The sequence below is a fragment of the Talpa occidentalis genome, unplaced genomic scaffold, assembly GCF_014898055.3.
Source record: "Talpa occidentalis isolate TD23 unplaced genomic scaffold, MPIMG_talOcc4v2.1, whole genome shotgun sequence".
Taxonomy (NCBI): Eukaryota; Metazoa; Chordata; class Mammalia; order Eulipotyphla; family Talpidae; genus Talpa; species Talpa occidentalis.
In genome coordinates this window covers 112,430,867-112,443,649 of record NW_026555331.1, presented here as the reverse complement: position 1 = coordinate 112,443,649, position 12,783 = coordinate 112,430,867, and the positions used below count along the sequence as shown (strand labels likewise).

The following is a 12,783-nucleotide window of genomic DNA, read 5'->3' as shown; positions in this document are numbered from 1 at the left end:
AGCAAATTGACATGTGCAGTTTATGTAAAAGACACACTGGGCTTCAAAGATTTAGCATAAAAAGAAGAAATAGCTAATTTTTATATGGATTACATGTTAAGATTGTAGACTCTATTGTGTTAAATAAAATGTATTCAAGTTAAAAATGTACTTATAAAACTACCAAAGATTAATAAATGAAATAAATTTCCTGAGCTTTAAGGAAGAAGAAGGGGGAAAACATTCATGGGCATATAAGGGGTGGTGCTGAGGATCAAAGAAAAAATAATAAAATATTGAGAAAGACATTGATAGAAACACAGAAAAGGAGGGGAGTGTGTAGAAAACTAAATTATCGTGTTGGCATATGCTGACAATTACCTTTGGTATAAAGGTATTCTATCTCACACTATATGAGACTAGGGTTCTAAAGTAAAGAGAAGAGTAAGAGGAGAAATGAAAGAATTGCTGCCTTCTCTAAGTTTATCAGGTTAACTGCCTTGCTGGTTCCCATGGTGAAACTCACTCCAAATTTCTTATAAGGACTTTTAGAGGCCTGAGCTCCGCTGCTTTCACCTCCCTGCATTCCATAGATAATGCAACTGATCCTTGTACTTGCCCTTCTTTTTTTTTTTTTTTTTTAAACAGTTGCAATTACTTAATTATCCTTGATTTCCAGGTCTGTTTTATGGTGTGCACCAAATTTTCCAGTGCACAAGAATTTACTGAATTTACTTGGGATTGCTTGTTTTCTTCAGGATGACTTTTGAATTCCATGCTGTGGCTTATGGAGAGTCATGACATTTGATTTGGGAAAATGAGATATTTTATCTTGGAGGTTTTCTTATCACATTGTTATCTGCTGAAGTGTCCACTGTCCTACCTGATGTAACAATATAGTCCACGCTGATTTTTCCTCCAGTTTTATTGAGATATCTTTGACCTGTGTTACTATATAAGTTTAAGGTACACAGCATAATGGTTTGACTTACACAAATATGAAATGATTACCACAATAAATTTTATTACCATCCATCATTTCAGATGGGTACAATAAAAAGAGGAGAAAAAAAAATTCTGTGGGATGGAAACTTTCAGAATTTACTTTCTTAATAATTTACATACACGTAATACAACATTAACTATAGTCATCACATTGCATACTGCATTGCCAGTGTTTATTCATCTTGTAACTAGAACTTTGAACCTTTTGACCACATTCCTTTCCTCTAGTCCCCATCTTTCTCTAATTTACTTCTTGATTCTTAAGCACTATGGGAACAAAGCAGAATTTTTGTGTTTAAGCTTTATCTAGAGTTATTTTCTCAAAAGACATTAAAACATGTGAGAAAAAAGGACGATAGATTCATTTTGTCTTAAGATTTTAATCTTGACTATGTCACTTATTGTGTGACTTTTTGCAAGACCTAAGTCTCTGTTTCCTTGCTTGCAAATGGGAGAATATAACCATACCTACTTCAGAGAATGGCTGTGAAGATTAATTAATAGAACTCATGCACTGTCTATCGTCTGCATTTTTGGCTTAATGTCTTTCTCCAAGATAAAAAAAAGAAAAGCTCTCTAAGCTAAGAACACTTTAAAAAAAAAGCTGGAGTACAAAATCCATCTTATTTTGGTCAACCCTTATTCAAAGAGTAAGCCACTTTACAAAGAACAATTTGTGAGACCTGTCAAGGTACTTCTTCAACATAGCCTGTAAGGCCCTTCTCACCATCTGTATACTACCTACCAAAATGCTTTGCACTGCCATGCCCTTGACTTTGTCGCCACTCCCTTCCATGATGTCCTCTGGAACTTTGGCTCTCTGGGCACTATTTCCTTAAATCCTCCCCTTCTTTTGAATGGTCCCTCCACCCAATTTCCTCAACGGAAATCTGGATTTCTCCCGAGGACTCTGCTTCCCTTGTTGTACTCTCAAACGGATGTTTTTGTTTTGTTTTGTTTTAAGTATTTTCACCCCTTTCATACCTCAGGACCAGAGGAATAGTATCCTCCTGGTTTCTGTTGCCATCTCTAGACTATTATTTCCCCATCTTTTGTAAAAAATCAAGCAAACCAACAAAATTTATTCTCAGTCCTTGTATCTTAAGTAATTTGAAAGTATTGCCATCTAGCAGTCTCCCTCTTATTGTCCCTAAATTACTAAAGATAAAACAGCAGCTACTGTGTACTCTATATTCTGCCATAATTCTGGGACACTTCATAATAACATAACTGGCCATTCAACACCCTGACTTCTGATTTTTTTTTAAACCTCCTTCTATCATCAAACCTATCCTTCTACTCCTCATTATCACATATTACCATATTAGATCTTGGATGTTGTCATCACACATAACAGTTCAATTTCCAAAAGTGCTAATTCAAACACATCATTTTCTGACCACAGTCATCAATGGCCATTCCTAGCTTGCTTGTTTAACTGTATCTATTATGATTATTCTTTAAACTCAACAGATCATCCCTCTTTGTTACTCCAATCCATAACTTATTTTTTCTTCATTTCAAACCAACTGAAAATGCTACTAGAGTCACCTCTTGTTAATATCCCAAACTTTTTGTATTTGCCCTTTCCTTTCACCCTCTCATAAAATCCCAATCCTGCATGAAATAAACATCTTCCTTATTATCCACATACCAACAGTCTAACTATTCTGGATGGAATGCTTGACCTAAGCAAGTTCCCATCTGATAGCTTCTGCTTTGACTGAAAAAATAAAAATCACCAGCTGCAAGATTCAAACAGACCTTTTTATAGTGAGTATTAGAATAACTTGACTAATGAAATTTAGTCCCAAAATTCATAATTGAAGCCATAACACTCAATGTGATGGTATTTGAAGATGGAGCCTTTGGGAGGTAATTAGTGTTGGATGGTATCATGAGGTTAGGCCTTACTGATGGCTTTGGTACCTTGATAAGAAGAGACATGATAGAGTTCTCTCTCCCATCCCTCACACAATCCCCTACATGCAAAGAAGACATGTGAGCATGTGGAGATGAAGGCTACCAATAAGGCAGGAATAGAGTTATCAACTGGAAGCAAATCAACTGGCATTTTGATCTTGGACTTCCCAGCCTTTAGAACTGTGAAAAAATAAATCGGTTGTTTAAACCACTTAGGCTTTAGTATTTTGCTATGACTGCTATGTTTAAGACACTGACAACGTCCAAGAAAGTGACACAATTATAAATTCATCATTTCCCTTCTCAAGTGGATCCTCAAAAACTCACAAGGAGTTCTAAATTTCATTAGTCAAGTTATTCCAATACTCACTATAAAAAGGACTTTGAATCTTGCTGCTGGCGATTTTTATTTTTTCAGTCAAAGCAGAAGCTATCAGATGGGAACTTGTTCAATTCCCTAATAATAGCAGTTCAACTCCAAACCTTGTCTCTAGTTACATTTGAGAATTGGTATCTTTAACTAAAGTTCAGTGATCCATCTGTGCTTTGGATCCCAATACTTTTCTGCATTCTTCACTTTTGATCATTCCACCTCCCGCCTCTTGCATTACTAACCTTTTCCATCTAGTAAAGTCATTTCATCAGCTTTAAATTGTGCTCAAGTCTATTCTGTGAAAAGTTAACAATACAGTAACAGGGATAAAATACCAACTTTCCCCTACTCAACATTCCCCTCTGCCACTCCTCTCTTTTTGTCCCCCTTCACAATTTCTTAAAAGAGTTGTGTGACCCTCTCTTCCCACTAACTCTTTTGCTTCCTTCTTTTTGCCTTCCATCTTCATTGTTCTACTGAAATAGTACTTATTGATTTATGGGAGTACCATGTATATAAAGGAAATTTATGTCCATATGTATCATTTTTCTTTTGATTTTGCTTCTGATTAAGATTACTTTGTGGATTAAAAAAACTTGTGTCTTCAATCTCATCAATCTTTTCTATACAGCTGTTGGGTTTGAGGCTTATTAGAAAGTCTACTCTGAGATTAAAATAAACAATGGTTTGGTAATCTCTCTGGCTTATAGCATTTTAGATTTGAAGATATTTTATATGTTATAGTTGTAATTGTGTCTTTTTTTTGATGGGGAGGATAAAGTTGGGAAAATGGGTCTACCAATTAAGGTCTACAGAATCTTCATAGTTTATATTAGACTGCCAGTGTTTTCATTATTTTAATACAAAGCAGACTTTTTTTTCACCTCTGAATAACCTTTGTGTAATGCTCAAATAAAGAATTGCAGTAGGTGCCACCAAAAGAAGTACAAAAAATAACACGAAACTCATGTGGCTCTCTAGTAGTAGTATACTTTGTACTGGTTATAAATGATTAACAATCTCCAGATTAGTAATCTAGAGAAAGAATGAGATCCAGGGCATACTGCTCAAGATGGTTAAGAAAAAGCATTATCAAATAAGGCCCCCATGTGGCAGTTTAATGAGTCACTGTACATGTAAAAAATGGTTTGCATTATTGTGAAATCTTGTTCAGCAAGTACTAATGTCAACTGAATGTCCCTAAAAGTAGCACTTGAAAACTAATATTATTACTTAATCACCTAAGATGCAGTTTTACTAACTTTTCATAGATAAAACATCATAGTATAAGTGATATGGAAATGTACTTGAGATAGAAAACCAATTTTGAGAATAATAATACCTAACTTTTCTCCATTTGATGTGATTTCTCAGTTTTGTCTTCTAAGTATATATGTGCTCGCTCTCCCTTAGGACAAACCAGCATGGGTGTCTCGGAATTTTTAATTGATGACTTTTCACTCTTTTCCCAATGCAGTTTTCATCTGTTTTAAACAATTGCAGTTTGAGTAGTATATGTCATTCATGAGTATCATATGTTTTTTGATGGTTACTTCAGAATTCAAACTATTGGGCTAGCAGTAAGTGATATACAGGACATGGTAAGCTGTAGCTTTTTAGGAGGGCAAATAGATGTATGTCACTATGGAGAAGACAAATGTGTGGAAACAAAGCACTGACCTAGAAAATCCTCCTGATTTTTATTAATGTGAAAGACAAAGTTTACAGATCATCTAGATTATTTTCTTACAATTTAAATGTGTGACTATCAATTGTAGTGAAGGAATTAAGACAATTTTTTCTATACATATTTTATTGTACTATGACTATACCTAGTGGCTGAAAAGTCCTTGCCCTGATGATTAAAAAAAAAGTTGTATCTCAGAAATTAGTAATCTACAACTTTATTATGCAAAGTCTTGTATTTAGAAGGCTTTCAATATAGAACTGTACTTCCTATAGTATTTTGTACTTTACACAAGAAGTATAGAGATATCTTACCTGAACTGCACAGTGTATTTTATCATATTCTTCTTTGACAGAAACTTCAAAACTGTAAGTGGAATTTATATGGATTTTGAAGCTACCAAAAACTTAACTGCAAACTTTCAACCAAATCATGCCAATTGTGACTTCAAGTTAAATTCAATGAACATTTACCAAAAACCTGTTTTATGCTCACCACCATGTTAGGCCTAAAAGGGACAGCAGTTACTAAGGATTTCACTCTAAAAGCTGGACTTACTGATGCAAAGGGAAGTGAAGTGCCAGAGAACACCGGCTGGCTCAGGGAAGCCTGGACCTTCTGGAAGGTTAAGCTGGAGGGGTGGTGATGAATCTCTATAAAGTGGATGCCACTTTCCGAACCCACGCGGCACGGGCGCCACTCCCAGTGGTTCTCAGGGAGCAACGGAGCAGGGCCCAAGGACGATTAAACCCCTAAGCTTACAACCACCCACCTAATACCGGGTCATTGCTCAGGACTGGAGAAGGGCGCAGGGAGAAGACCACACAGGCATCTTGAGTCTCATTACCGAGGCAGTCAGTCCGCTCCAGGCTGTCCTGGGAAATTAAGGGTTGTTGTGTCGCTGTAATTTATCAAGCTTGGGGAGAGCGTTAGAACAAAGGGAACCCGCCTTCCTTCCTGGGAGTCAGATCCTGGATCGGGAGTGGGAGCCCCAGTTGCTGCATTCTAGGTACTTGCAGCTACCGATGCCACAGAAACTGGGTGTCGGTTTCCGGGAAAATGATCAGTCCCGATAGAGATCCGAGCCGTTAAACCTGGGCACCAAGCCAGGGTCGGTCATCCGCACGGGGCTCACCTGGGCCCCCTGGTTCTCCAGCCCCCCGACACGCACTACCACCTCATCCCACAATCCCGAGGCAAACCACGGCGCTCCTGCCCTGGCTGCCGACTGCCCGCGGCACCCTGGTGGCGGCCGCGAGCCAGGCATCTTGACAGCTGCCCACGCGCCGGGGCGGAGCTCGGTGCACGCTGCTTATAAGGTGCCCACGGCTGGCGCCGCCCCTCACGCGCCACGATTGGCTCCAGACGGGGCGGTGTTGCCCCAAGGTGTAGGGAAGGCGGGACTGCGAGCGCGAGGCTCGTGGCCTCACCGCAGCTGCGGCTGCCGGGGTGGAGTGGCGGCCAAACGTGGGTGGTTGGGCTTGCGGGGCCTGCGGGCACGCGCGCGCTCGGCGGCCGAAGTCCCTCGGGAAGTAGCGGAGCGCCAGACGCCAGCCCGCACGCGCCGCCCGGCGGCCGACGGCGCACGCGGGGGCGGGGGTGGTGCGTGCGTGTGTGCGCGCGGGTATGTGTGGAGCGCGGGTGAGAAACGCGAGCCGTCGCTCCCCGGGTGCGAGTTCCCTGCCGTCTTCCACATCGCCCCTGCACCCCCGGTCCTCTCCGGCAGCCTCCAGTGCCCTCACAGTTGCGCACCGGGCGAACGCCGGAGGAAGCAGGTGTGGGGGGTGACGGAGGTGTCACCAGACAAAAGGGGCGCAGGGGTCAGCCCGCCATGGCCACCCGGAGCCTGGGGGGCCTGAGCGGGAGCCGCGCCGGCGGCAAGAAGAACCTGAGCGCACGAAACGCTGCGGTGGAGAGGAAGAACCTGATCACCGTGTGCAGGTACGGCGCGGCCCGCCGCTCGCCGCGAGGGAAGGGGGCCGCGGGCGCCGCGGGCTGAGGGTTTTGTGGAACGCGCGAATGCCTGGGGGTCCCGGCGACAGGGGACTGGGTCTGGGCGCCGCGACCCCAGCACCCCGGGCGTGTCCGCGGGCTCGGGCGCCCTGAGAGGAGTCCGGATCTGGGCACCGCTGAGGCCCGGACTTTTCGTCAGTTCCAGGGCTGGTGGCAGCTGAGGGTAGGGCTTGGGGCGGGGCTGGGGGAGGATTTGTTTTGAATGTGCAATCTTGTGTCAGAGTAAAAGAGGAGGGCAGGAGGAAGAGCTCTTTCATTTAGGGCGCATTAAGCTGTCAGCTGGCTTTTGGTAAACGCGTCGTTACTGTGATTATACTGTGTTGCCTCGGAATCGGCTCATTTTGGTTTTGTTTTGGCTTGTTTACATATTTACTCAGTCCTTTCATCCCACCGGTATTGAGTGCCTGCTACATGGCAGCCACTGTGTGCCAGTCTGTGTGTCTCTCTCCTTTTCAAGCGCAGTGCTAGTGCTGCTTCTGCAGTTACTGAGTGGGACATGAAGGATACCTAGTCTCCGTGGCAATGATTTGTTCCGAGGTCAGCCTTTCCTTCAGTGTTTTCTAATTATACGTGTGGTATTCCTCACTATAGAAAATATAGGAACAGCGCAGGCCTAATTACTACGTATAAGCTTAGGATTCAGAAATAACTCATTTATTTTAACATGCTGACTTTTTTCTTTTAGTTTTATTTGTGGTCGTTAAAAATTTGAAGTAATTGCCATCGATTTCTTAGGAAATTCTCTGAACCATTAGTCATTCAACATTACTTTGTTCCATCACATCCCTCATCCTCAGCCATGGATAATCCCCTAAGAATCAGAGAATGATGAAATCTTTTCCTCCTTTGCCATTAGCATCTCTGTTTTTTTTCTTGTGTATAGATGTGTCTGGCATCTTAAGTGAAATACAGATATATATACTATGACATAGTCAATGACTTTAAGTGACTTTTTTTTTTTTTTTTAATTTGGACTGGTACAAATGTTCACCTGTCTGGTAAGAAGACTGCCTCACTGAGAGTTATGGCAATTTGAGCTGTTATTAGTAAAAAATGATATGAAATCTGTTTAATTTACCATGTGTTCTATCTAGGATACAACCTTTTGAGGAAGATAGGTTGTATTAATTTTTTAAAAATCTAGGCAAATCTTAAGCAAACAGAATAATAAGCAAGACTGATTTTCTTACCTTTATTTTACAAATACTAAAATGAATATTCTTAAAAGGATGATTTAAAACTGGCCTCAACATATTTAGTGCTTCTAAATATGGAATGAATTTCATAAATATTCTATTAAACTTAAGCTTTACCTTGTCTGTCTTTTGCTAAGACTTTTTAAAAATATATAGGATTATTGTTGGTTGTGGGTACTATTTCTTTTGCTTCTCCATTTGTGTCATGTGTGGTTTTAGGTTACTTAGTGTTCATATACTCCCTTATGAGTGGCCATTTAGGAAAATAATGGGGCTTGTATGTCAACTTATTTAAATTATAGTTTAAGAACTTTTAGCGATATCACACTGACTGGGAGAACAACTGTTTGGGCTAGCTGAATTTTTGTTATTTTTATTTGCTTATTATTTTGTGAAATTAATATAAATGCTGACTGTAGTTATGTATTACACATAATAGCTAAATAAATTTCCCTCTGACTTGGATTTCCACTTGTGTATTTATGTGTATAGTATTACTAAGGTGGTTTTTCATGTCCAAGTAGTTGATGGTGCATATAAATTAGCCATTTTATGTTTTAAGTAGCCCTACCTCAAATTCAGCAAAATGAACAAATCGATGTTTATGAATTTCTGATGCTTTTCTCTGCCCATCAGAATTACTAAAAGCCATGACTCTAAATGAATTAGTTTTAAAATATTATATTAAATAAGAGGTGATCTCATCTTTAGGTTGGGACATAGTGGAAATGTAATTGGTTTCTAAATTTGTCTTTAACTAGCCATGCAACCTTCATTTTTTCCAGTTTCCTTGTTTGTAAAATAATTGTGAACTAGAGATTATTGGTAACCTTCAACTATAGCTCTAAAATTAATAATAACTTCAAGCAAATGTGTTCATATTCGATTTCAAGTTTCTCTAAATATGAGCAGAATAGTGGTAGACATGTTTAATGGTATCCAGATGAGGGATGTGCATTTTTGTCTGTACACAAAAAATCATTTTGAAGTGTGTTTTCCATTTGGTGATTCTCTGCTGACCGTTGTATAAATAATCAGTTTACAAAACCAAACCAAAACACCTTCCTCCATGTCATTCTAGTATTATCTGTAAATACTTACACAGTAATGCCAACATTTTAAACACCTAGGTATACTCTTAGTTTAGGTTTAAAAACTTATTCTATAACTAAATTCTTTAGGTTTAAAGTCTTTGAAAATAACATTATTCTTATACTTTGAACTTTGGAAGTGGGTTATTTGGTTAGGTAGGAGTTGAATTTTGGTTCATTGTGATTGTGTATGTAATTATTTCCATCAGTTTTTTTTCCAGTGAACTTTATATTTTGTAGACTAAAAACATTTTGGTATTTTCTTAACAAATCACTACTGTTTTATCACACTTTTCACAGGTTGTGGTAGAGAGAAAGTAGGTCATTTGAGGCCTCAAAATATTCCACACTCAACTCAAAAATATTCATGGACAGATTTTGCTAAGTGCATCAACTAGTATTTTCCTTGCTTTTCTCTAGCATTTGGAATTTTGAAAAATTAAATTGTTAATGTTTTTCTAAACCTGCATTTTTCATTCATGGGTAATCAGGTACTAGTCATTTTTGTCATTTTTAAGCTCCGTGGTTTATTGAAAAGTTTATGTATTACATTGATTTTAGTTCTGTTGACAAAAAGAACTAAAATCCAAAGTCTCTTTCTATGGGCTAACATTGTTTTGTAAGAACTTTTAAAATGCATATGTTTAAATATATATATGCACAAGCATTGTAAAAATTTGTTAAACTCGTAAATCAATACTTTAAGAGAAACTCCCCACTCCACGGTCATAATTTTCTGTGTTATGGATAGAAGGGACTAACAAGAGCAATTTAAGGAGATAGTGTGATGAGCTATGCAGGGTGGAAACAAATGATGATTTAAAAATGAAAGTACTTTTAATAAAATGTAATGGTTATCCTTAGTTTTCTGTAGATCAAGATATTATTTCATAGCTTGAATGTCTTCAAATAACAGTAAGATAACTTTTTTCTGTAGTCATGCTCATGTTTTCCTTGTAACTAATGTTTGCGTCAAGTTTAAAATTCTCCCAACAACTGTAGTGCTGTATTCAGAATTTATTGTGGAGTACAGTCTTTTATATAACTGACACTTGTAATTTCAGTATTTAAATTTAAACCACAGTAAACAATATTTAAAATATTTTGGATAAGTTGCTTCTGAAACAAGTATTGCATATATCCTTATGTTTCTTAGAAAGACTCTACAAAACTAATATTATCCTCATTAATAACTTTATTCTGAATCTGTTTCTGTCAATCTGCCCTGTACAGTGAATGTCCTTGGAGACTCTTAAGGTACATAGAGCTTTTTGCTACATGGTTCTAGAAGATTGTGTGTTTGTAGTTGTCTGCTTTTGTATTTTGCTGATTTTTCCTACCAAGTTAGCTATTTCTACCAGCGCTCTGTGTTTAGCAGTTCTTTGTATTCCCTATCCTACCTCGCTCAATACTATTGTGAACTGAGAAAGTCAACATGTTTTTAAATAACAACAGACGCCCATAGACTTAAGTGACTGAACTTTAATGGTCTGAACTTAATATTCTGATTGCTAGTAGTCAGAAAAACTGTATACTCCTATGTTTGAACCTGGTGAATGAAATGCAGATATGTGAAATGTTGCAGAAGGATAGCTAATACAATCTTTTAAACAACTTTAAATTCATTGACTTTTGTTATTCTTTACTTGAGTGTGCCTCATTAGAATGTTTAGAATGTTTATACCTTGACTATAATCAAATATAGTGGTTAAATTTTTGGTTAAAACTCTTGTTGTGCTATATGTAATAGAACTTTGGATTGGGATTCTGATATAACATTAGTTATATTTCTTTGGAGCAGAATCAATACCATTTCTAAGGAAAATACTTAAGAGATCTATAGTAGGTGTTTATAATAAAGTTAGCTTTAGGACGATCATCTTTTTAGGTACTAGTCTTGAGTGGACTTCTCAGCATTCAGGGACGGTTATTATCTCCTCCCTAGCTAAACTGGCTTCATATTCAAATGACAGCAAAGAATAGATGTCCCTCCCACATTCATCAGAAGATACTATCTTAACCTTACGGATGACTATTCAGTCAGAAGCTCTGTTGAGAGACAAAGTTTTCAAGGACAGATTCTGTGACGCATATCCACTCTTGAACTGCTTTGTCATTTCATATAACCAGGAAGCAATTGAATATGTAGATGGCATTGCTTCACACTATCCTATCCCTTGTTGATGTTCACTCACCTATGCTTTTGGAGGATTCCATCAGCCCACATGGAATGTCTGTCAGAACAGTCACAGAGGGTTTTTTTAAAGTTGTTGTCAAGAACATTGTTATGTCTAAAATGTCTTTTTTGTGAAGACTTCTATGAAAAATATGAGTTTTATTTTAGTGAATTATTTCTAGTCAGTGGATTTATATACATATACAAGACATGAATGTGTAACAGACAACTTCTCTTTCTTTCCTAATAGCTACAAGAAATCTTAGTGTTTTAAATCATTGGCCAACCTCTAAATAATGCATGTAGAACATCAAAGTAATGCATTTAATCTTATTGGTAGACTACTTTACTCCCACATTTATCATATAAATATTTTCTGGTATAATATGCACGCAGAAAATTACACTTAGAATAAGTGTACCACTCAATGACTTTCCTGCAAAGAGGAAAAACATTGTAACTAGTACCCAGGTCAAGAACAAGGATGTTACCCAAAGAAAATTAAATAAAATCTACTCCTACATTCATTGCCACATTATTTACAACAACAAAGACAGGGGATGAAAACAAGCCATTTGCTGTTTTCTGTTCTGATGGACCCTGGGATCTGTGGCAGAGACAGGAATAAATGCATTGTAAACCACATTATTGTCCACTCATCAGTATTAAATGCTGCCTTGAATCTGGTGAAATCAGGAGGGCCTTGCATGGCTTTAATGCAAGTGTCTTGCCCTATTCTACTCTCATGGATAAGGTTTCCTAGACAAACAGCACTCCTTACCAAATGGCCCAGGTATAGTTCCTGCTTCTCCCTGAGTCGCAGGTTCCCTGCCAGCCCTTATTCTTCAAATAATTCAATCGCTTCTTCCCACAGGAACCAGGGACTACCATAACCTTCTTAATACTACAAAAATTACCTCTACCACACTTGCTTGTTCACTCTGTTTCTAAATAAAATCTTGTGTAGCCTGGTGGTGTCCTCTTGCCCCATATGTGACCAATAAACTGCTCTCAATCTCAAAAAAAAAGAAGAGACATGGAAAGAAAATGTGGTGTATATATACACGAGAGATAATCATTCTGCTGTAAAAGGGAAGGAGGTGCTGCTATTTGTGACAAAACATGGATCAGCCCTGAGGGCATTATGCTAAATAAAGTAAGTCAAATGAGAAACAAATATGTGATCTTATTTGCATATGGAACCTTAAAACAACAAAACAAAACAGAAAAAATGAACTGATAGATTCAGAGAACAAATTGGTAGTTGCCAGAGATTGGAGGTGTGGGTTGAGGGGATGGGAATAGGCAAAATGGGTAAAAGTGATCAGATGGTCCAAACT

At 38.4% G+C, this 12,783-nt stretch overlaps 1 protein-coding gene across 4 annotated transcripts in view; it reads left to right on the top strand.

Moving 5' to 3' along the window:
- Positions 1 to 6,407: 6,407 nt before the first annotated feature.
- RUNDC3B (RUN domain containing 3B) overlaps positions 6,408 to 12,783 on the top strand; it is a 101,024-nt gene continuing 94,648 nt past the window's right edge. For 2 of the 4 annotated variants that reach the window (XM_037510564.2, XM_037510554.2), the window contains exon 1: positions 6,602 to 6,908. In XM_037510564.2, coding sequence (XP_037366461.1) covers positions 6,799 to 6,908 — 110 coding nt within the window. In that variant the 5' untranslated portion in view covers positions 6,602 to 6,798. Of the gene's footprint in view, positions 6,909 to 12,783 lie in introns of all 4 variants that reach the window. The other 2 variants (XM_037510536.2, XM_037510545.2) reach the window with 2 other exon arrangements.